This window comes from Amblyomma maculatum, chromosome 8 (genome assembly GCF_055883805.1).
Source record: "Amblyomma maculatum isolate TAMU_Amacu chromosome 8, ASM5588380v1, whole genome shotgun sequence".
Classification (NCBI taxonomy): Eukaryota; Metazoa; Arthropoda; class Arachnida; order Ixodida; family Ixodidae; genus Amblyomma; species Amblyomma maculatum.
Genome location: NC_139351.1, coordinates 94,226,866 through 94,252,347, shown reverse-complemented (window position 1 = coordinate 94,252,347; position 25,482 = coordinate 94,226,866). Strand labels below are relative to the sequence as shown.

General features: G+C 47.3%; 1 protein-coding gene across 2 annotated transcripts in view; it reads left to right on the top strand.

Moving 5' to 3' along the window:
• Window positions 1–24,370, top strand: part of LOC146181844 (uncharacterized) — a 163,022-nt gene extending 138,652 nt beyond the window's left edge. For both annotated transcript variants that reach the window (XM_084575560.1, XM_084575559.1), the window contains one exon: window positions 24,036–24,370. In XM_084575560.1, coding sequence (XP_084431686.1) covers window positions 24,036–24,322 — 287 coding nt within the window. In that variant the 3' untranslated portion in view covers window positions 24,323–24,370. The remainder of the gene's footprint in view (window positions 1–24,035) is intronic.
• Window positions 24,371–25,482: the final 1,112 nt, after the last annotated feature.

The window sequence follows — 25,482 nt, the reverse complement described above, 5'->3', positions numbered from 1 at the left end:
TGACCGATAAGCAGTGGAAGCTTGCGGCACGAGTGAAATAAAACTTGACGTGAAAACACTTTTTGTCCTGTCTTTCTTTGTACTCTGCTCGAGAAAGAAAACAATTGCTATGACATAACGTTGACCATATTCATGATCGAAACAAACTGACTCGAACTGCGAAGCAGGGAATTTGGGGTCATACTGGTGTCAAAATAGGTCATTAGCTTTTCCATAACTTTTACTTCACAACTTTGGCTTGCAAAACGTGAAAGAATGGCGTGAATTATTTTACGGTGTGAATTATTGTGAGGAAAAGAACTTCCAATGAATTAACTGCAACGTCGACCTCGGAAGCATTATGAGGCCATTGATCACTGCATTGTGAAGTTCTTAAGTCGTCTACTTGAGAATAGTGACAAAGAATTGAAAGACGTTCAGAACAAGCCAAGCAGAAATAAAAGATGCCTAGTTAGGCGCGAAGATGGTTTCTGCAAACGTGAGAAGAAATACAATATGGGGGCATTTGTCACATATTCTGACCAGCATTGTTCGTACAATAGGCATTTACCTTGACATGCGATTATCTCGAGATATGGCTGCTGTGCGAGTAGAGGCTGGGAAATTTATTTGAATTGAACTAAGATGAAACTTTTATCCTAGCGAATCTAAAAACAGGCCACGAAAGAAAAGCTAAACAGCTTGAAGGCGTCTGCAGCCTTATACATCGTTCCGCCGGGACTCGCCGACTGGTCGGTACGGATGATGAGGATATTATGGCGAGTTTTGCGCGGCTAACCTCTTAGAAAGTATTCACTGCTTATCACTGCCTGCTGTCGGCCTTATCGTTTTTTCTGCTCGCCAGGTGGTGTGAGTGTTATTGCAAAAATAATGAGCTTATTCCTAAGGACCAAGATAAACTGCGGCCTGTTACACTTCCTTCGTGACAGTACGTGACGACTTACTGCGCTCTGCAGCGTTCCTTGTCATACCTAAGATTGAGAGTTGTGATAATTCCTATCAACGGCTACATGCTATTGGTGCTATCAAGATGCCGGATTTTGTTAGAGATCGGAAATTTTCTAGTAAAAGGCTTGTTGTCTAGGTACATATTTGTTCATTCAAATTCATGGCGCTTAACGCCATAAGTTTTGTTTTTTACGTGCAATCTTATGGCTGAAAATGAGGGTTCGAACGCCTCTTAATGTGGTGTCTCGCGTGAAGGAAAGGACGGTACTATTGTCTACACTTGCCATACGGTTCTTGATAAAAGAGATTCCGCACGAAGCGAGCGTCTTCTGTTGCACAACCAGCGATTCTATTCTAGACTTCTATTCTATTCTGTAATATATTATAGTATTCTATCATATCCTCAATTTACCCTGGGAAATACTATTTTTACGACGTTGCAATTAAACATCAAGTATAAACTTATTTCAAATAAAATGTGCTTATAAACATGGGGCATGAACACAAGACATTTTGCACAATGCAAGTGGTTAGGCTCATTTTGGGGGGCATCGGATCGATGGCTAAAATGCTAACCGGCGCAAGATATGTGTAGAAAGTTTTCAATCACGTTGCATTTGTGCAGAACACTTTACGCTACTTTACAATTCCCGTTCGTTCTCCCGCGATCCCTTTCAGTAGTAAAATGAATGGCAAATTATGTCTCATACGCGCTCATGTTTTGCACCCTTTTCTTCATTTACATCTAAAATTTACGGCTAGAATTACGTCTGAAGCAAAACCAGAACCAAAACAGAACCCCGACACGCAATGTACGTCGGTTCAGTAATTGAAGTCGGTGCCTGCGCTTTATCCTCTGTCTGCGCAGCTACGATAATGTGGGGCGAATGACGTCATAAGAGGCGAGAAAATCGTAATAAAACAGGAAGATGGTGAAGCAATAAGAGAGGCTGTGCATCTAAACGAGGAAGGTTCTTTATCTCCTTTTTTTGGGATCCTTAGGGCCAGTGGCACACCATCATCTGACAGGGAACGGCAGGAGCAGTGGGGTGCGACTTTCCGCGATCGACTCAGTTTCAGAGATATTTGACGAATATCGTGAAACTGCATGAGCGTGAATGGCCAAGTTAGCGATGCCCGGAAAGAGCTTGACTACTGCTACAGCATCTTATCGTCAGTAGGTGTCTAAAATAGGGGCGCCCGCGTTAGTGAGCAATAAAAGGCTCAAATGTTCTTCCGCATTGCACCATTTAAAGACCCTTGCCTTACATGAACTTACGCGATTTTGAATTATAAACGTTTGCATGTCTTACTGCAATGTACATAGTTAGTTTTTTACGTTAATCATAAGCTGGAATGAGGAGCGCAACAAAATTAGCGCGAAATGTCGCAACTTACATTCTGCAATTTATCATATTGTCACGCAATGGCCGGACGCTTTTTTTCTTGCGTGATATTTTATACCAAGCGGTGCCACTCTGTACTAACTGCCCTGATAGGAAATTAAGGTGCATTGTCGTGTCAGAAATGACCGCTGGTGCTTTTGAGCCAATTGGCTACTTGCTTTACCTCAACTTCATTACGGCTAATGTTACAAAGCGGTCGAGGTAACCTTCTGAACTTTTGCATCTCCACATAGTTGGCAGCATTTGCACATCGGTATAATCTTCTTTCCGAGTGTTTTTGTGTCCGAAACTGGTAAGATTAGTTCCTCGATCTTTCTCAGACATCCATCGGGCTAGAAAGAAATTCTTTCGCTAAAGCAAATGCAACAGGCTAATATTCCTACACTAAGCTCTACCGATCGGACACTTAAGCAAGGCGCCCAAAACTAGCTGCTCGGGTGGCCAATGTCACCATAACAGCTATCCTAGCTCGTACAGTATGTCGGAACGGCGTCAGCTCTGATATGAATTTCAACACACATTTGACGCTGCTTTGTGGCGCGAGAGCTGGCGTTCTTTATCTCGTTTAGCCCCATCTTTTCTGTTAGATTTCTCGTGATCTCAAAGAAATGACATTCGCATTGCTCGCTCCCAGAAAGAACCGGCAACCAAAACGTCGGGAAGGCACCAGAGCAGATGTATCAGGCCAAGATCGCCCGGGAATTGTTTCTTCAGCCACTCAGTGGTCTCCGTATACCGCTTAACCGCGCGAGGCGGCGTGGTGCATGGTCCGAAAGTGCGACATTTTTTGTTCTTCTTTCTGTTACTCGCGCAAAGCCAGCAACGTCAACGCAACATTGCTTGCCGCGGCTAATGGAGAGGCCATCTGGATCGGTCGCGAGTGGCAGTGACGACTAAAGTAGAAAGAAATCGTACTCAGCCTGTGGTTCCATGGCCGTTCGTAGTCGTCTAGCTTGCCCAACATAGCTGCACTTTCTCCTTTTCATCTGCTCTTTCGTGTACGCAGCCGCAGCTCTAAGCTTTGACGGTCGCTTTCTCGCGGCCAATTAAAGCACCATCACGAGGGACGTTTTTGCCGACGCGTTGTTGCGAGACCCTTCGAGCACAAGACGAAGCGCGGTCCGGACTGATGGATGCGTTCCCACACGCCCGCGCCTACGCTCCGCGCGGCGAGCGACGCTCGGCGATGGTGCACGTCCGGTTGCCCCGTGTCGTGCATTTGGCATTGCAGCCTTTTGGTCCGTGGAGTAGACCAGCGCAAATCGTGGCTGACACAACTTAGACGTGACGTGAAGGGGGGGAAACATATGCGACAAGATGCCTGCGAGGACTCGGATAAATTTGCTTGGGATGGGCGGTAGAAAGATGCGGGCGAGTTTTGAGGGCAACCATTGAGGAGATTAGCTCCATCTATCTCGAACGGGGAGTATTATGCTTTAGTAGAACTGGAAGTTGGAAGTTGAGGTAGTAAGATATCGGTGTGCTCTCCTTCTCTTCGGCAATTTTTTTTTTGTTCCGCGCCTTATAATATTCAGATAGTAGGAACGCGAGGTATTATTTCCGGCCATGCATGGACTTGGCACTTTCCGCTTCCGGCGTTTCCACATGTTTTTGCCACGTACCGGTTATACATCAATGCTGCTATAAAAGACGACTATGTGTTGCTTAAGCTACAACAACAGAATTGTTATGCAACGTTGGACTGGGTGTCCAAATTTACATCGCGCGAATTGGTCCTGACTTTTGGGTGCGCAAAGTACTCGTTCTGAAGCTTCACAAGCAACGCGCTGTAAAAACTCAGTCATGCCTTTATATATACATCGACAGTTTCTCGCAATAAAAATATATTGCCGCCATAGCTTTTGTGGGAGCGGACGCCCTTTCATAAATTGTAACAATACAGAATAATTATGACAATTATTACCTGAAAAGAGAACCAAGATGCTGCTGACAGCGCACAGCGGTGCTTCCGCTGCATAGCGAACACAAAATCATCGAAGACGGGGACAAGAAAGAAGACGAGCAAGCACTATCGCTCTTATCCCCATCTTCGGCGCCTTTGCGTTCACTATGTTTTATACCAACTAGCCCAGGCCAGCACCGTACTAAGCTTCTGATGCGTTATCCTCGCAAACTACTGGGCAATTTGGTTAAACGTCGAGGCACAAATGTTTCCTCAGCGTCGTAAACAAAGAGTAGAAATTAAATAAAAATTGAGGAAGCACATATATAGGCTGATCATAGTGTACATAGTATGCATTTTTACTGCGTGTTTAAAGTGACGAATATTAAAGTGACGCGTCCAGATATCAATATAAACTTTGCATTAAGTTTATTGAACTACTTCCACATGTAGCTGGGTACCGCATTGTGCCTCGCAAGGGCTTTCCGTACTGGTGCTTCCAGCAAATCCTATACCTATACCTATGCCTGCTCTATTCTATTCCATTCTATTCTTACCTTAGACACTTGCTGTTTGAGGTAGTAAGACCACGTCAAAAGACAAGCCGAGAAAAATGTGAACTCACCAGCCATGCCGAGAGATTCTGAACGTTCTTGGTAGATATCGACGTGGCAAGCAGGTAGTGAGCTGCGAGCAAAAAAAAAAAAAAAACCTCAGAATGGAAGTTTTATTTCACAGAAACTGCGGAACTCTGAAATGAAGGCACTTTTCAAGAAGCTTCCTAATGAAAATATTATAATTTCTCTGCGCGGATACTTGGGATGGGTTTGCTATCAATGCGTGATTTGTAATTGAGACTATGAACCCAGATTGACTTCGCTAAAACAGCACCTCGACGATTTCCGTATCGTGAATTGTACGCAATGGGCATGCATTTCTTCATTGAGTGCAAAATTAGCGTTCTCCTTGTTTGTATAAAAAAATATACCATGTAGGCACATCTCCTCGTTAACTCGTTTTTCATGCTACCACTTATAATTTATCAAATTAGTCAGTCCCGGGATGGTCAATTCAGTTTGTGAACCCGCCTCGCCGGCATAATGTTCAGCGGCTTGCTCCAAACATAGCTGCAATACTGCAAGATCTTCAGCGTGGTCTCGTAGTCTTTTTTTTCCGTTTGGCCAGAAACCGAGTATGTAGCAGAGATACTTATAAACGGAGCTTGAATTTGCCTTATAACTTCTTCTACGGGAGGGCTAGTACAGACGAAACTTTGGGCAAACCTACAGCTTTGTAGCTTGGCATCCGAATATTCAGCTTTCTGCGGCTGTGGAATTTTTAACAACGCAACCTGGCATGTCCCGGGTAAAAACATTAACGTCATTAGCGCTCGCTATAGCGCTGACAGGCATCTGGACTTGAAAGGTGTGACGCTATAGGTCTAAGCGCAGACGGCAGAACTGTAGCAGCAGAACTTCATGAAAAAGAAAACACTCGGTGATCATAAACAGAAAAGGCATAAGTGAGCTCGTAAGATAGCTTAGATAGATTTGCTGTCTGGAAGATTGCAAAAACAAAAGCACAAGATTTATTCAAGACCAAAAATAATGAATCTTTTTTCAGCGAGAACATCGAGTTTAGCGACCGGAGTATTAAAACCCTTCCTGTAAAGCGTGGAGCTCAACCAGAGGCATGTCGTGTCACCTCCGAAACTATGTCGCTCAAGTCCCATACTTCAAGCGCATAAACTTAGAATATTCGTCTACACGCCAATATATTGAAGAAGGTCGAAGGCTGCGAACCCTAAGACCAGTTTCTTTTTAACCAAATGGTCAGTCCTTGCTTCAATTGTAATCGTAAGGTGGGCGTCATGCCGATTTAACGGATATCTTTAACAGTTTATTTCCGGAAAAGGAATGCTTACAAATGACACATCTCGCTTAAAATTATACCGCCAAATGTTCATGAAATCTTCATTTTAATACAATGTTTTTGCATTCAAATAATCGACGAATATTGTCTGCTCAACCCAAAGAAGACTTCATTGATAGAGTGATCGTGCGCCAGCTCACAGATCAAGAAATCTTAAAACAAAATTCTGATCCCATAAAACACCATTTTTTTACTGTTCTGCTCCTGAAAAATCACCTATGAAAATTCTTTTATTTTTACTTTTACAAAGCAAACACGTGACTTATTGGAAGTGCTGATAATATTTTAGACCTCATCGCGTTTTTTATAATATGCACAGAAACTGCTATCCGTACACGATTGTGAATTCCACCGCAGCCAAAACATGTTTTCTCGAGACAAATTGAATCTTAATCGTCGTATTGAATAACATATAATTTTAACCATTGTGTAGAATTTTCCCATTGCAGTGCCTCTTTTTTTCTTCTTCGCTGAATGACCAAGGCAGCAAAGCTTTTTCGAAATGCGGGAGGGGGGTTAACAACAACGGCCTGTTTATTTCCACTGATTAATGGAACATCGCGAAAATCTGGACTCAGCGCCTCACTGATATGTAGTGCAGCAGAATCATTTCTCCTATTGCTCCTGCTATTTGCATGATTCAGTTGAGCATCCCCCTACAAGAACTTCGAAGCGGAAAAGTCATAGTCTGCATTTGTCGAGAAATGGCTCTCTCAAACATCACCAAGCAATGACAGAAGAACTATAACTGCGCAAAGGCTCCATACCATTTCTTGACTTCGCAGTGACCAACCATCAAGGCACGGCATCCTAAAACACGTTCTTGAGAAACAAGAAAAGGAAAAAAAAATGCACTCATGATCGCTTGTAAAGCGTGCTTTGCCACTGATGTGGTATGATTGAGGTGAAACAATCTTAAGACCAAAAAGTGGCGATGAAAGTTTTTTCCATTCACTTATGCCACTTTTATGGACAACTAGATGGTTCTCTCAAACATAACCAAGCAATGACAGAAGAAATATAACTGCGCGAAGGCTCCATATCATTTCTTGACTTCGCAGTGACCAACCATCAAGGCACGGCATCATAAAACATATTCTTGACAAACGAGAACATGAAAAAATGCACTCAAGAGTGCCTGTAAAGCATGCTTTGCCACAAATACAGTATGGTTGAGGTGAAACAACCTTAAGAACAAAAAGTGGCGACGAAGATTTTTCTCTTCACTTATTCCACTGTTATGGACAACTGCATAAATATCAATATAGCGAGCATTTCATAATGCACGGAAAGAAAGGAGTAGTTTCCGAAGCATGTTTGGACTGCCTTCAGGGTTCCAAGCCAGCTCTTACAACATGGGTCACGCGTGCCTCAGCGACTATTTAGCGGATCATATTTTCGTTCGAAGCAGCATCGTTTCTTGATGTATGCCTCGTAACTCACCTCAAATATAAGCGCGCTGCAATGCGCCAATAGGCCAGTTCGGCTTTCAGCATTTGCAGAAAAAAAACCTGACGATCCTGATTTTTACGGGACACTGTTAAGAGGTAGACTGGCTATACAGGGCGAGGCTGGACAGACTCGACGGTGGAGCTTCCTAATATGAACGTCCCTGAAGAGACCAATGATCAAAGCACGAAAAGAATTGAAAACACCCAAAAGAGTTGGCGGAAATCGTGTACGTTTTACAGCAATAATGAATGGAAGAACAGCTCGGAATGGCGCTTCGACTTAGAAGAATAAATATTGTTCTGGATTAGGAGGAGGCCTTCTGTTGAAAACGAAAAGCAACAATGAAGGTGGCGTTTAATCTTAAAACCATCGACGGGGAGAAAAGTGAAGTTTGCGTCGGATTTGTTTTTCTGTTTGAGACCACTCTGCCCCGCACGTTGAAGAATTAGAATGTCTTCAATCTTCAATCAACTTGCAGCAGAATGCACAGACAAATGAAAGTATCAATGGATGTTGATACAGTACACCTGCAGGTTGCTCCGTTATATTTTAGCTAATTTTCTTTCATTTTGAGAAAAAAATAGCTTTAGTTTTTTTCGGAGAGTGAAGTTCTTAAAGTTGGTTAAATGTGGCTTAAGGCCTTCGCCAGAGTTAAGCACTCTGAAGAGCCGCTTCCTGGATAGGATGAAGCTTCTACTGCGCAAAGCTGACTTCGTCATCCCGAACTCGCCATCTACAAGAACGTGCCAGGAGAGATTCTCGTCAAAAAATAACCGAATAACAAACTCGAAGAAAGGAACTTCTTACCCCCAGAACACGGAAGGCGAGATCCGAAGTATAGAAAAGAAGACCGAAGACACCCTAAGCCGTTATTTTTTTTTCCTATCCTTCTTCCTCTTCCTTTTTCGTCCTTTCTGCGGATTAAGACAACACTGGAGGAGAGCTTGACTTCATTGCTCCCCAGAAGAGGGTCTCGGTCACACAAGCGAGCGATTGAGACGAGAAAACAGGGAGAATTCCCGGAAGCTACCAGCCAAGGAGCGGGATGTCGCCTCACGCGCCCCACCAGCCGCCGGCGACGTTGGGATCGGGGTGCGGTGGAGCGGAGGGCGACAGAGATTGGCCACCGCGTGATGGACGAGGCGCTCAGCGATGCGCGTCTCGCCCGAGGAGCTGTGACAGGATTAGGCGACGGTCGAGGCGCGGCGGCGATGTTTAAATTTAAACGCCGTATCACGGCGGAAGCCACTTACCGCAGTGGTTTGGCGCTTTAGCGCAGCCTCTCTTCCTCGCAACTTCTTCGGAAGCTTCACCCTTCTAACACCGCCGAGAAAAAAAACAACGTTGTATCCGCACTGAGCATTGAATATCACTGCAACGGCAACTTTTCTTGATGTACTCCGAAAAGAAGTCCAAGGGTACCTGCCATTCTGAGTAGTGCTCTCTTGCTGCACTATCCATTTTGTGAAGGTCGTGCTTGTGTTGAAAGCCGCTACTCGTAGAAGACAGCGCTTTTGCGTGGTACCACACCAGGATGCATTGCACATAGAAGTTAACCATTCTTGCAAGAGTTGCTTATTAGAACGCCTGTTTCCGACGGCTCGCTGACGGCGATGTGCTCTTCAGTGACTCGCCTTGGTGGTGTTGTCGAGAACGTCGGTGCAAATCTGACTCCCACCTTCGAAGATACGATGATGTTTGGATGCAAGACGTATCATTTTCAATAAGCGCCCCTAGTGGCTCATCAGACAAAGGTGGGCAGCTTTTAACCATATTGGGATCTCCAAGAGGAGTAGCTGGATCTCAGACTTCAAGGGCTGGAAGGATAGCTCATGCACTTGTCTTGAATAGGGTGCTAGAAGTGGTGGCCATTGACTTTGCCTTCGACTGTCCGTATTCACAGCACTTGCTTTGAGCATTCATTTTAACTGCAGTCCTGGTCTGGAAGCGTTGGAAGATGATGTAGCCAGCCCTTGGATTCCGATGGCGTGTTTTAGCGCTGGAAAACCTCTTTGAGTCAGAAATCTCGCCAATTCTCTTCGTCGGTGGCAGTTCGGGCTTGACGAACTTCAACTTCGAACACATCTTCGGTCCGGTCGGAGCTCACTCTCGCGCTGGCGGAGACGTCTCGCGTCCCAGTCGTTGGTCGTTCTCCTGGGAGGTTGTGCCGGCGGCTGCTCACTGCAAGTGTGGCAACTGGCTCTCCCGCGACAACGGGAGAAGCCTTTTGTGGGCTGGAGGGGCCGCTCCTGCTGTGTGCCGGCCCCGGCAAGCCAGCCCGCAGATGCACGTATCCGAATTCGATATCACATGATCAATCATTTCGATTTTGGTGTGTGTGCGCGCGCGGGGGGGCTTTCCTCCCAACGTCGCTCGTTGCATCGACTAATCCCCTCTTCCCGGCGCTTGCTTTTTGCGAGCTTTCCTCTAACGACCCGATCGACCGAGAAAAAAACAGAGAGAGACGAACGCGAGCGAAGGAGCACACGCTTGCGCGGCAGCGGCAAACAGCAACCCGAGGGGTGTTTCTCAGGGGTAGTGGCCCCCCAGCCCGCTTTGGGGAGGCTTCCCGGGGTGTAGTATACGAACGAGAATGACTCTCTGCGCGCAGTTTGACTCTCTCTGCGCTCAGCCGTGGGCCCAAAGACGCTCAGACCCGTGCTGTGTCCTCGTTCTCTCATTGCAGACACTCACAGACGCAATGAGAGGCCCGTGCTGCGATGCGCCGCTCCCGCCCTGTGAGTCGACCAGAAACAGGCTCCTATTCGCAACCGAAAAATCCCCATTTCCCGTGAATCCCCTGAATCCCCTTTCTTCCCTAGACCCCGTCCTCTGAATCCATGCAAACCTGTCCCGCCTTGAAAGGAACGCTCGGGGCGCGTCTGTACTGCTGTACTTATAATGCACGGGCCCTTTTTGTATGGCCGGTGATGATGGCGGTAGCATGCGCGCATAGGCATGTTTTTATTGGCCGGGCCTCATTAGACACAGTTGAAAAGAGAACGCTATCCCCTGCTACAGTGCGTGAACGCTTGTAGACATTTTGTTGCGGACGGGAGCGATTAGCAGGGGGGGGGGGGGGGTAGCTGCCTTTCCTGGTACCAGGCTGCTAAGAACTGCGCGATGTATAAAGTTGTACGGTCCGCACAGTTGCGACCGTTCCGTGCGATTGTTCCGCCCTACTGTCGCGCGTTCACCGCTTCTGATGAAGGCGCTGCTGTGCCCCGGTCACATGACCAATACCCAGTCCCGGTAACTGATTCCTTTCCCTCATCTAGATATCTAGTTTCCGCAATCTCCCCCACTCCCATTTCCCCTTCTCGAATGTGCTGAAGAGACTGTTCTGGCCGCTTTGTACGAACCAATCGGAAATCGTTCTTGGGGAACCGTGCGGGGCCTCCTATTGGTCCGTACGTTCCTAGTACCGACTCGAATGGGCGGAGCCTGTTGCAGCTTTGCCGCGCTTCGCGTTGTATGTCAGCGAACTCCAAGACGCGAGCGCGCGCTCGATAGTTCCTCGGCGTCCGACGCGAAAGCGGCCCGCGGTGCTTCCTTCTCACCCGATATTGGAACAACTCGCACTTCTGCCTTTGCGAGGAGTACTCAACCTCTCCTTCTTTCCCATCGAACGTAAGGCGAGAGGAGAGGAGGCAAAAATCTTTCCCGGAACCCACAACACGCGGCGCCGCTCACAGATAGACACAAGCGCACACGAAGGACCAGGACTCTCGCTCTCCCCCCCCCCCCCCTCCCCCTCCACGACCTCCCGTCTCTCTGTGCCTCCCTCTGACAAACTTTGCCGCTGCCGGGCTGCCAGGCTTCGCAGTGGGCTCCCATGGATTTTTCGATCGTGCCGAGAGGCTGCCGAGATCGATGATTTGCATTATTACGGGTCGATAGAAAATCGAACCGACTTAATTCTGTTTTTGCTTCCCCCTTCCCTCCTTGGCACCCCCCCCCCCCCCGTCAGCCTTCCCACTCGTCTCACACGTCAGTCGTCGGTTGGTTTTGGGCCCGAGCGCGAGAAACGACGGGGCCGCATTGATCACCGGCAGGCAGAATAAAGCATAAAAATGGCTCAGAAAAAATAGGGAAAAAAGGCTCAGAGGAAAAGAAAACTATCCAGGAGGATGGTCATACAAAGAAAATGGCTGTGAAGGGGGGGGGGCGAGTGGCAAAAAAATGTGCGACGACGCTTGATTAAAAGCTACTGCTGCGCTAGACAAAAGAGAGCGACGGAAAAATAATGAAATACTGCAAAATATATAAAGCGTGTTCGTGCGTTTGTGTTCCCATGTATACGGGAAAAGAGGGATGAGGGAAGTGGCGGGAGGACAGGGGAAAGAGAGGGAAACCAAACTCGCTATCGCGTTACGGATGTACGCAGGCCGCGTTTGCCGCATACAGGGCGGGTGCTACTTGCCGCTGCCAACCGTCCGTCGCCTTCGTCAGCAATGCTTCAGAGAGGCCGTCGCGATATCGCGTCGCTCATTGGCCCAACCCTAGAAGCGGGCGTGGATACGTACCCCACTGCAAAGCCCTGCCTTACTGCGGTGCCTGCGAGCAAGGGTCCCGCTGGCACCGACCACGTGTCTCCGCTTTAGGGAGGACTGAAAGGGGGTTACAGGGAACGAAGGGGGTAGAGGGGATATTAGGGATAAAAACTTGGGGGCGAGGAAGTTAGGGAAGAGACCCTAACTCTGGAAACTGTGCCTTCTCTCCCTATTCCCTCTTTCGAACCCTATCGCCCGTCGAGACAATGAGCGACCTGTCGCTGCGACGAAATAGAAGAGCCTCTTCGCGTTGCGACGCATTCCTTGTTTCCAGCCTTTGGCTTGGAGGCGAATTTGGAACAGGCTGCTTTCTGTTTGGACGCAGCTAGTGAGGAAACGCGGAGGAAGTTCAGTATACCACACTGCCTGAGGCGAGTGGCGCTTTACCGTAGCAAACTTGAATACGCGTCGTTGTGCTGGGAGATAAGAACAACAACGAGAGAAATCCATCTGGAATTCGAAATATGTGCCCTTCCTGTCGGAGGCGTTTCCCCTTTTCTCTCTCTATTCCGAATTTACGCGACTTGTTTTCCCAGGACCAACTTTGCTGATAATGCAGAGCTTCGGTCCGGACAAAACGCTGGCACTATGTGTTCTTTGTTCGAAACTCGTTTTAGAGATGATTTTAGGAACTTGCCTGTCATTACGGCTCTCCTCTGAACCGTTCTGTTTCTAGTATGTAATATGAATGTGAAACCTTGCGCAGCTGCTCAGCTGTTAAGACATTGATTCACTCAGCAGGTGCAGTTTTCTAATTGTGCGGCTCTCCAGCGTACCACGATCCCTCTCGTAGGTCACTCAACGTAAATGCTTACCATTCACAAGTGGACAAAGAGTAATTAAGTTTCATTCATCTGAACTGTCGCAACCGCTAGCCCCAGTGTGTCATTCTAAAGCGTGGTAACAGGTTTTTCTTCCGTGGGCTCCCGCCAAGTTCGACCTTATATCATTGCTTTTGCTGTATCATAGCGTCGTTGAAGTCCTTATTTTACGCAGGCGTAGCGTGGACAGTTCAGGGTTATAACTTTAATCTCAAGCGCTGCCATCGTGACGACGTACGCGCTCGCAACTCTGGAGAGGTGTTAATAAACGCTGTTGGTGGGCGCATCTTCGCTTTACTGTCCTTCATCCTCAAAGTTTAGTCAATAACGCAGATACCGTGCACATGCTGAGATATTCCGCTCGTTGCTTGAACATTAGTTTCCTGAAATGCCCTACAAGCCGAGTTGTCATACGCGTTTCTGTCTAGTTTCCCATTTGTGCATAGCACGTCGATGTTTACGACAAATGTGCTCCTTGGGAAGTGGCACACCTACTAGCACCGACTAGTACAGAGCGTCATACCCGGTCTCACGATTTCATACACGACCATGCTCACGTGTACCACACAAACAAAACGGAGCATTCAAGAACGCTGCCCCGAATATCCCTCGCAACAGTGCTGACCTTAGCATCACTTCTTTTTCCCAGTAAACAGCTGAACGCAAAAGTTTGCCCTTACGACACACGACTACTGTTTCTTTTCTTTTCTTTTTTTGCGATCAACGTCCCTTGCATCGCATTCTTTGAAACAAACACACAGACACTGGGTGAAAGTTGGGTTTATCCGGCGGTCGCCTTTCGTCCGAACACAAAACACTATTTTCAGTACCACCGCAACCAATGCCCGCGCCACCTGCAACAAGCAGCAGTTTGGAGACTTGCTGTTTAAAACCCTGCTCGCGTCGTTCGGCCAGTCGCGCAGGGGCTGATACAACAGCAACGCTTCGGTGCTACGTATTCCAGCGTGGCGGAGCTCGCGGTGCAATGGGATTTTGATGACGGAGCCTTAGAGGGGTGGAACGGGGGTAGACACCAGTAGGCTGCCCTCCGTGTCAGGGCAAGCGCGGGAGGAATTGCGGGACGTCAGACCCAATAGCCGCCTCGACGCCTACCACGCTCGTGAACTAGGAGAAAAAAAAAGGTCGAAAGAAGACACGAATCGGCGTGTCACACCGAGCGGCAGTGAAACGATGAGAGCAGCGTGCTGGAAGGCATCGCTCCGTCGCTATTTGCCTAAAAGCCTTTTAATGCAGCGTTCGCCGCGGCGCACGAATTTGTTTCCATTTGGACTTCTCTTCCCTGCGCTGCCTGCGCCCGAACGACGTCTATCGTGCCGAGCGAAGTGGTGCCGCTGCTCTCCCGGTTTCGCGGCACTGTTCGGCCTGCCAACGTTACATCGTAGTTCACTAGCCCGGTCGTGATCCCGGAGACAGTGGCGGCGATGACTACGAAGCTCTGCTATGCGCAGTGATGAGGAGACGCGACGGTACTTGCCTGCACAGATCGCTCGAGTGGATAGCAAAGCGACGTTGACGTCGCTCTAGCGAACGCGCTATTTCGACGTCTTTTTCCCATCACAAATGACTGAACCGGAGGAGGCTTCCTTCGTTACCATCGTCGTTCGTTCCTCACAAACTGCGGGTCCAACCGTGCGCACTGCACCAGATACGAACCAAGCGCTCGCTCGGAACCAGGCAGACAGAGAATGAGAGAAAGACAGAGACAGGAGAGACGAGAGAGGTGTCCTAATTAGATTCTCTCTGTTCGTTTACGTGCTTATAGCGGCAGATACGGCAGTGCCCGCGATACCGCGGTACGGAGAGGATGGTCGGTGCAGCATTGGCGTCGTTCGCGTCACCCGAACGAGGTGGCGGAGCGGCGAAATGCGCCGGTCGTGCGGTGTGCCAAATCGGATTAATAATTAGCGTCAGTGAGCGAACGCGCTTTCGGAACCGCCGAAGTATATACACTATCCAAGAAAGGGAATCCGCGTTATACCGTGTATAGCTCGCGTCGCCTGAGCGTTGCCTTACGGTTGGTACCGGTGGTGTCTCTGGTGGTTCGCTCGTGGGAAAGACCCATGGGAGGGGCTTGGAGAAGGCAGCATGAAGAAGGAATGCTACAGCGTTTGTGCCTTAAGGCAAGTGACGGTAGTGGTAGTGCTTCCTTGGGGTTAGTCTAGCTGGCTTTATTTAACGAAAAGAATAAGGGCTTCCGGTTTGTTGGGCGCCCTGTGGAGTGGGATACTGCCATTGTGCTTTTGTCGTCATGTGCTGCCTGCTTTTGGCTTTTGTAGAGGAGCCGGGAGCGGAAAGGATGACGACGTAAAACTGCGCGTATGCAAATGTGGACTTGGATTGCTTTTTATTTTTACTACTCACCTTTTTTAATGCGGAATGTTTTGTCCCTGCTTTAGCAAAGGTGTGTTGAGGGATTCTTAAAACTTTATCGCTCCTCAAAGTCAAATGAGGTGTAAACAAGACACCAAAAGAAGTTGTGTACAAGTTCGTAATAAGCTCACTATGATGAGAAGGGAGGTCAGAATGAAAGGAAAAATGAAAGAAGAAAAGAAACAAGGTAGTGGAGAATTCTGGGGACAGCGAGAGTGATAACGAACAGAAGGTTTATTTGAAGTCAGGTACATATTTTTCTGTATTCATTCTTATCTTTGTAATTTCCGTTAACGAATCTTTGATGTTACTGTCATTGTGGCTCAGCTTGGAATTACTTCAATAGGCATCACCCCAATTGAGCTTGCGGCTCCAGCGCTACACGCAGATGTGGTAAACAAGATCGCAGCTAACAGGTTAGCTACATATTTCATTCTGCTTTCACCGCGTGGTAGCAAGGCCTTTTTTTTTTCGGTTAGCGTTGTATTCGTGACACCTTCGCTCAAGGATGCCGCTGCTAGCCATTAAAACGGCACTTCATTTCAAAATATCTTAACTAAATGCGATTACCATCTTTGTAAAGGCTCTGCGCATTCGCCTGTGGACCAGTGCCGTGCCAGGACTACAAAATGTTCAGTCAGCTTGTGTAAGCGCTGGTAACAATTCACTTCCCTTAAGGTTTTCTGTTGAAGGAAACAGTAAATTGTTTTTTCCCGAAATTGCTTTTGTCGTTTTTTTTATTTCAGTGTTTAAGTAGAAACATTGACACACTTGTTCATTTTCAGTCACTGCTGTGGCTTTGAAGACGCTCTAGCGTAACTCTGCGGGAAAAAGTCGGAAAGCTTGGCTACCTTTTCCGGGGTTCCACAATTTATCTAGATTGTTTAATCCTGTTCTGCGGAACATGCTGAATGCTTTTGTGGGTTCTAAACTTTCAAAAAGTGCTTTCGTACGATTTCTATGTGGAAAAATCGTACGAAAGCACTTTTTGATCTGAATCTGTAAAGCACCTCGCAACAGCATAGTAATGAAATGTCAGCTAATGGCTTCGCCTGATTTGCTGCGGTGTTACCCGTAAAATAACGTTGCTTGCAAACAGGGCTCTTGCGGGATAACGGGATACCGTTTTAGCTACCTTAGTAGCCTTAGTAACCTTAGTACCTTAGTCAGGGGCTCATGATATTTCGAGATTAAGCTGAGAACACAAAACAGGTTCCAACTGTCGCCACACGCACGGGAAGGCCCTACTCTTATTCATCAGCTAACGGCAAAATACTGGAACAGCAGACTTTCCAATCGTGTCAGGCAAAGCCGTCGCTTTCACACCTGCTTCTGCCTCTTAATTTGTTTAATGAGCAGGACTAAAATAAAGAAAAAGAAACACAAGAAGCGATCGGGAGGCCCTGCAGTTCCGATAAGCCTTCGCAGCTGGCACCCCGGAGAGGCAGGCTGGGAACCCAACGCTCATCATTTAGCCCATGTGCTTGCTTACTTGTCGCCCCTAATTGCAGTATATACCGGACTTAGGAGAGGCCGTGCTTCAGCCGATCATTACTGTCTTCATTAATTTTAACTCGGCGCAAGGATCCGGCGTTTCGTCCTTTGTCCACCGAAATCAGCGGCGCCGGTGAGCTGGCGGGCACTCTCGCTCGAGGCTTGGACCTGTGCCGCTTAATCACCGTCGCGCGTTTCCAGCAATGACAAGAGACATTATACTTGAATACGATGGCAACCGACGGTAGCCCGTCTCGGGCACGTCATAATTACAGGAAGAACAACAGAAAAGAAAAGCAGTGCACAAATTATGAGCTCTCTCTATCGGCAATGGTTGGAAATTTTTAAGAGTTTTTACGTGTTTTTTCCCTTTATTTGTTCTGAAGCATGGGGAGTTGTTAAATTTCTCCATTTTGCATTCACCTTCATGAGTGCCGCTGCTGAAGAGCAGAGAAAACGTAGCGCGCTCCTTAATGCCTGTCGATATGACTACCTTCGCTCAGAACGATGCCGAGGCAATACCTGTGTTGGCTTCGGTGCGGAGACCTACCCTGGCACTGACCACAGGCCGCCGCGGTCTGACCGCACCAGCCCCTCCTCCCCAGCTTTCCTCTGCTGCGCGAAATCCACCGTCCCGCGAACGCTCCCTTGGGGTGTTCGTGAGGAATTCGTAATTGCGTTAGGGCGCCCTGTGGGAGACCCTCGTTAGACGACGAAACGACGCAGTGGGGCCAGTGTCAACTGAAAACACCCCAGACGTGACTTTCTGACCATAGTTCGCGGCCTTGTATTTTTTCTTTATTTTACCGTTTTCCTTTCTTGCGTGCAGTTCTTTAGGATGTCGGCAGAGCGCTAGGCATTGCCGATTTTTAAAAGTTTACGTTGGCTTCTCCTCATTCGGCCTGCTCTGTGGCTGTAAGGAAGCTTGGCATTGAATTAAATCCTATACTTATAACACTGCATTCTGTTTCTTGTATTTTATTTGGCACGCAGTCTGCACCGGTCTTCACGGGTGATGGTGGCCGTCAGTGCAAGTAGTAAAGCATTTTGATGCTCCAAAACGTCAAGACCTTTATTCGGAAATGTCACTGAAAATGTTTTTACCAGCATTAAAAAAAATCCTCTTATATGTTCTTATTTCAGTACTGTTGTTATTGGTACCAATAGAATTCTATTGGTACCAATAGAAGTTAATTTATTTATACCGTGCACAAACTTACAGCCAGACGAGTTGCAGAAAAAGCTGTCAAACACAGCTTGCCGAAGCCGCAGCCCCTTTTTACTTGGTGAAATCCAAAGCCAAAGTCACATCCAAGTATCATGTTGTCTCGTTTGTCAAACGGGAAAAGTGTAACAGCACGCAGTTTCCCTACTCTGCCACCTGATAGAGAAACTTTGCACTCCCAGCTTCCTGCGGATTGACGGTACCCTACGCGGTCGACTTGGTACGCGTGACAATTAGAATGTTTCGCGAGCGCTCAGCCGACGATAATCAGCTAGCTGCTCACAAAGTTTTTAAATGTACGTGCTCTTAGTAGTTTCATGCTCTTCTAATCTCGGTCCTCAATGAAAACAGATCACGAAAGTCGTATGTTGATTCATAGGTTAGTATAGATGCGTACGTTAAAAAAAAGGACAATATATAAATAGGCAGATAAACGGTTACGCTATCTCCATATAATAAACGCATGTCCAAGGAACGGGGTTAACCAGATAAGAGATGTGTGGGTGTGTTCATTTTTAGTGTAGCGCATATCTGTCGCATACGAACAAATAATGTGAAAAAAAACGGCAAATGACAGTAAATATTTTGTTTGTAATTTGAAAGGACAGGCAAAAAGGATAGTTATTCTTTATCAACCGAATAATTTGAGATCGCGACCTGTTTTGTGCGTACCCGTATGACCTACTCGGAAATGTTTTGATAAAAGGGTCAGTAGCTTTTGATGCAACGGATACTGTTTACTAGTGTTTAAGTGCAGAAGTTGAACCTTTCCTAATAAAAGCGGCGGCGGGAGTTTAACTAGGATAAACAAAAATTACATCGTATGGGGAACCAAGGACATTATGAGTCCCTATTCCGGCACCTACCTATGTATGCAGCTCATACGTTTTGTTTCTCGGATGTTTGTGAGCCCTGTAAAGCGTGCTTTGCTGCAATATGAGTTATTGTGTGGGAAAGCCAAAATACGATTTAATGAAGAAGGGAGGCAAGGTGGAATGGTGGGTAACACGCTCAACACGTAAGCGCGTATCGTTATATTGGCTTTCGTTAATAATTCTGCACTCTTCGTAATATTAGTAAGAACAAATATTTCAACCGTAATAAATAAGTCGCCTTCCATCACCCTGTAAAACGAACTACTAGCATGTTGGCAGTCGTAGCTTCCCAGAAGCCTCTATCCAACCTGCACTCAGCTTTACCACTGGTTTCTGGCAAAAAAGGGGGCACACTCGTGCCATCCACAAGGGATGATAGAATCAGCCTGTTATTTTGATGCGGAACTTGCGCTTCGCACGCGACCCCCGGTCTTCTCCTGCTCCCTTTGTGTTGCGTATCCGTTCAAACGAATACGAAGCTTTCCGTGCACGATAGGAAAACAAATATAATCAAGTGTGCTTTTCTTTTCTCAGTACGCCGACGTGACATGCATACGAGGTTTTACCTGTCGACTTCTAAAAGAAATAGACACGAAGAAAGAGGCACAAGAAACCGAGAATGCAATCCGTGACGAGTCCCCCGTAAGGATGATCCAGGGATTTAGCTATTGCTGACCGTGCATTCGGTAGTGAAATATAAAAGGGAAGGAAGGAGCCAGCTGGCGCGTGAATGTCAGTTTTACCGTGTAGTATTTCTATCTCTTTTTATTTTTCTGTGGTCGCCACACCGTGAAGCCCGGTTCTGCAATTTTCTTAGGTTGCGGCTCGAAACGAATGTATTCTTGTGGTTTTGTGTGTTGCACGTTTTGACTTCGTGTTTAAAGTTTTATTCTTATTTTGGGGGTTTTTAAGTTCACCGGACTATGAACGTGCATATTACATTGTGCATGGAGAGCGGGGATGAGTGTTCTAAAGACATTATTCGCGCAGTGGCTGTAGGATTCATCCGCGCTGGATTTTGAAAAGAAACGTGCTTACATGCAATAGACATTCTTTCATATCTGTTTTCACTCACTCTGCAATGCCTTTTTGTTGTGCTCTGTGCAGAAAGATTGTTCAATGGCTTCGCCGCATCAACAAGGTGACTCTATTGTAGACTAGCTGCAGATCAAAAGGAGGGCACCCGCTTGCTACACTCTATTTTCCTTAACGTTTCTTTTACTGTCCTTATAATTTTCTTTCTGACGTATGAAAACAATAATGGTGCTTTTGTGTGCCGTTTTGCGGCCATGTATCACTGTGTCTATTAGTGCACAAAGCCACACCTTTTTACACCGTTGCAAGACATGTACACAGTACACAGGGCATCTCGGCTTAAGTCGTCTGCATATACCACTTTGGTCATTCCAACTCATTTGGTCGTCATACTCATCCACTCTCTACGCGTTTCACCATTCGCATCACCTACCGCAATTTTCTTTCGCTGTCTTATGAAGCAGTTAAGGTGCCCACCATACGGTTAGTCGGTAAACCACCCCAGTTAGATAATCTCCAAACTTATGCTCTATCAAACAGCCGCTGCTGATACTGAACAACACTGTCGCCTATGATGGATGCTACAGAGGAGTCTCCCTATGTTAGACTGATAACATTGGCCTCTATTACCAGTGGTCGAATGTTACTAACTACCAAGCGCGAATGGGCTTCCCGAGCTTGAGTACTGGTTCCCTCCAACATTCAAAATCCCGCATAAGACGTCATTTGCGAAGTACACTGAATATGAGGGGTCATAAGGGGCGGAGAGGGTGAGGGAGCGAAGCGCATTGCCATTCCAGGTGCGATGTATCCCACGAGACGCGGGGAGTCTCCAGAGGGTGCGATCACAAGGCAACTGTCTCCGGCGGCGTGTCATGCTTTCCTTTTCCTTTCCGTGCACCCGTCTTTCACCCCCTTACTTCCTTGTCTCTCGAACACGCGCTGACAGGTCGCTGACGAGCTTGCATTTCTGCGCGCAACAAATCGGTCACGCAATGTTCTAGGACCACCCACGGATCCCATTTTTATGCTCTCATTTTTTTTTTTAATAATGCACCGAAGCATGTTTTCTAGGATTGGGGTTTTTACAACCGGTATAGCAGAAACTTTATTCCTGAAGTAACAACTGCTTACCAACATGATTACATTTTAGACTCAGGAGCACAGAAACTCCGCCCGCAGGATTAACGCTTGCTAGTAAATAACACGATATATCTGAGTGCATAAAATAAAATTTCCATTCGGGAAGTGACATCCGCTCTGCAAGAATGCGACATGCTGTTCTGCAGATGATGAAATTTGTTTATGGGAGCGACATTCGCTATGCAACACGACAACATTTTGGATTCTCGAAGGAAAATTTTTATAACAAAAAAAAAAAAAAAGATACGGCCCCTTTGTGTGATCGGGTGTTGGTCCACGCGGGCAAAGTTACGGACATGTGACCGCAGCGCCATCTATACGGACGGCGCGGAAGCCCCCTATTACCCTGGAGCGGTCCTCTTTTGAGAGTCCTTGGCTGCCGACGGATGATAATGAAGTGTATGATACGATGCATCGCCGTTTTCATGGTGTTATTAAAAATTAAAAACAAGAATTAGCATATTTTAAATCCACAGCATGATTGATATCTGAAGCAAACGTTGAGAATAAACTGGAAACAGTAATTCTAGTGGGTGTTTTGGGCAGCACCAAGCTTTCGTATGTCAGTCCTGTGCGGGGAGGAGAAATCGTCTCGGTAAATCTCGTTGCATCTCGTTTAGTGCCCGCGTAATGGCTCTCGGTTTCGGCATGACGTCATTTCGGGGGCGCCGAGAACGGGGAGAATAGAGCATTTTATGCTTAAAAATTAACGAAACATTAATACAAGAACTTTCCCATCGGAAGTGAAAAAGAGCACTGAGCGCTAATTTAGGTTAGCCCCCATAAGGATGCATATGAGCTGCTAGTCCGAATAGTGCACTGGTCATGTTTTGTGGCCGGGTATTCAGCACTGAATCTCAGTAATATTTTAACGTACGTTCTTGAAGTCCACCTGTCGTTTTTGGTATCACCAGAGTTGGCAGAATCATAAAAACCTAGCGCATTATGCTGTCTAGAAGCTGTTTACCGAAATTAAATTAATTACCTTATTGAACGTACTTATTAACGTTTCAGTCAGGAGCATGGATGATAAACATATCACTTTCAGGCTTTCAGAAATGCCATTCTCCTAGTAAATAAGGCTCAATAGAACTAGAGTTTCCGTCCACGTCATGCAGAAAGACTATTACTAAAGAGAGCACGCAGCCACATCCTCAAGTTCACGTACCTTGGGAGCGCATGCACCAGGCAGCCCTCTTTCGTCCTCTCGAGTGGCTGCTTGCTGTTAGAAAGGGCGAATCAGCTAGGAATCTTTAACCACAAACGTGCACATAGGTGTAGCAGTGAAAAGGTTAGTGTTTCCTATTTAGTTAACCAGGTGTCTAGTGTATACGATTCACCTCTTTCCCGATGTTTACCATTACTGCCACGACTATGCCACGAAAGTGCTTCTCAGCAAACTTTCTTTTTTAACTTTTTAGGGAATCGCTGGCAAATTTGCTACCCTACTTCTGTTTCACTAATTATCTACAGGGTGAGTTACGTTCTAATAAGCCAGAAATTCCTGGCCATATACTCTCTTAATTCGCGCTGCTCTAAGTATCGTGAATGAAAGTGGTTAAATTTGGAACGCTTGGTCACCCCGGTAATATCTCATGATCGACGGCGAGGTAACTAATTGGTCCGCGAGCAGAAACAATATAAATTTATGAGGAATAGTAAGCTATCATATCAGTACGTTTGCACAGCGTCTCACCTCTCCCTAGTTACCTAACGACTGTGAAAGCCCAATAGGGCTTTAGCTGGCCCTTGCTACTGGCGCTCGACAGGTGTCGTGAGCTGGTGATGGTCGGGAAAGCTGCGATTCTGTGTGTTGTGTTGTTGCGGTGGCTTTTGTGCACGGATTCTCTGTACATGCCGCCTGAGTATGCATGCACTGCCTGCAGACATTCCCTCTCCTTTTAGAACGCTGTAGATTTTGCAGTACCCGTAGTTACTTAGATGTGGTGTTGTGAGTGGTCTCTGTTGTTTTATGCTGGTCCGTAGCACAGTAATTTGTAACTGTCCCGGCATTTATTCTTATACGAAAGTTTATCTCAGCTGAACTTTAGAAACGGATTCAAACTGATACGCATTACATTATGAGCATAACCTTATTTTTAGGCAAAATGTAGTAGCGCCTACTGATGGATGCCACACGTGAACAAAATGCGACGCAACGAGCACTTGTTTCGATATGCGATACTACGTCACCCATTAGGCATAGGGCGGGCGAGGGAGAAGTCATGACAACATAAAACGAGCAGCGGCCGCGGAGATTCCACTTTACGTTAGGCAACGTTTGGTAAGAGCTTTAAGGGATGAAGACCTGTTCTTTTTTTATGATACGTTGGCTAGCGCATTAAGCCTTACATCGTTGCCCTTGTTCATGTTGCGTAATTTACATGTGTAGCTCTTAATCACTGCAGCACTTAAGCATGGTTCTTCTTCAGAATGATAAAGGATGACGCGTTTAAATACTTTCGCGCGCATTTGCCATGTTTCGATAATCTATTATTCCCATTCGCGCCGTAAGCTGCGACGTCAGTTGAAAGCGCGTTCGCTGACTTCGAACGCAGCAGCTGGCATTAAGTATTGAGCGTGAACAAAAAGCCGAAAAGTCTTCGCAGTAACGCCCGTATCATTTCGCGCGTCGCAAGCAAAGTGATAAGGCTCTATGCCGCCGGCAATTAAAAGCAACAAAGATTACAGTAGTTCAAGGCAATACAAATACGTTCTGGAGAATGCGGTTTTGAACAGTAATCGACTATCAGATCAACAACTGATTTTCAACTAACGTTGTCTTAACTCCTCACCACTATCATGACTGGTTCCTCTAACTGTGTTTTTGCTTCCTCTCTTCCTCGCAATGGCGCAGCCTGCAAGCGGAAAGAGGATGCTCCTGGTGGAGCGGGTGCAGCCGGGCCGGCGGCCAAGAGTCAGCCCAAGAAGCCGCGGCTCGTCTTTACCGACCTACAGCGGCGCACCCTGCAGGCCATTTTTAAGGAGACTAAGCGGCCCTCCAAGGAGATGCAGATCACCATCTCGCAGCAGCTCGGACTAGAGCTCAGCACCGTGGGAAACTTCTTCATGAACGCGCGCCGCCGCTCGCAGGACAAGTGGCAGGACGAGGCGGACAAGAGCGCCAAGGGAACCTCCACGTAGCACCCTCCTTCTCCTCACCTCCTCTCCCGGTCGTGACCGCGCCGCCGTGCAGCCTCAGCAGCCGCTGAAGCACCGACCCTTACCCCCGAACCTCTCTTCGTCCGCGTCTTCGACACTCTGCACCACAGCGACGCTGACGACGACGACTACCATGGACAAGGGCAGGGAAACCGCGCGCAGCAATATGATGATGTGCATTGGAGCCGTCGCGTGACTCGCGCGCATGCGCACTGGACATGAACGCGCCACGGTGACCACACGCACACGCTCCCCCCGTCGTGCTTAGACAGCAACACCGTTCCCCGGACTGAACTCTATCCTTTGACGCTCTTTTTCTCTCGTGGGGGAGTAGTAGTAGAGGACATGTACGAAACAAGCGCCTCCTCCCCGCCCCGCTTCGGTGTGGTATACAGCGCCGCCTGGGTTGTGCGCAGCGCACGCGCGGGCCTGTTGCATTAGTACGCTGCCGTCGCTGACTGGTACATGGCGGGTCTGTGGACTCGTTTCTACCAATCCCTCGTGCTCCGCAACGAGAGCAAACAGATGGCACCTGGAAAACACAGCAACAGCCTCCTCGCTTGTGGGTAGTGGGCAGCACCACCTGCCGGCTTTTGCGCTACTTTTTGGCTAGTGCTTGCAGACGCGTTGCAGTTGTGAGTGCCGCTGCCCGAACGTGTCCTGAGAAAGTCGCTGGGCGGGCTGGGACCCCTGCACTGTCAGTGCCAGTGGCTGCAGACTTCGCCGCACGTGCTGCGGGCTTCGGGTGGACAGACGATGTCAAAAGTTCAAAGGCCGATTAGCCAGTTGCGTTATTCCCTGTCGGACTGTGAGGATGAAAAAGGAACCTGCTTAGCATAATGATGAGTTGGCCGCTTTTTGTTGGAGTTGATTCTTTCTAACTAATTTGTTCACTTCAGAATAGTAAACTTCCTTTGTTTCTCTTAAGAAGGAGAACCTTTCCAGAAACACTCCAAAATACCTTCGTTTTAGGTACCCCTTTGTGTAGAAAAGCCTTTCCTACAAATTTTATTGCGCTAGCTATATTCACTTCGATTACCATTTCCGTGTGAAAAAAATATAAGGCTTCAACTTACCACAGCTTAACGTTAAACATCATGTTTTTCTAAGTTACGAGGGAAACTGATGTCGGTATCGGGAGC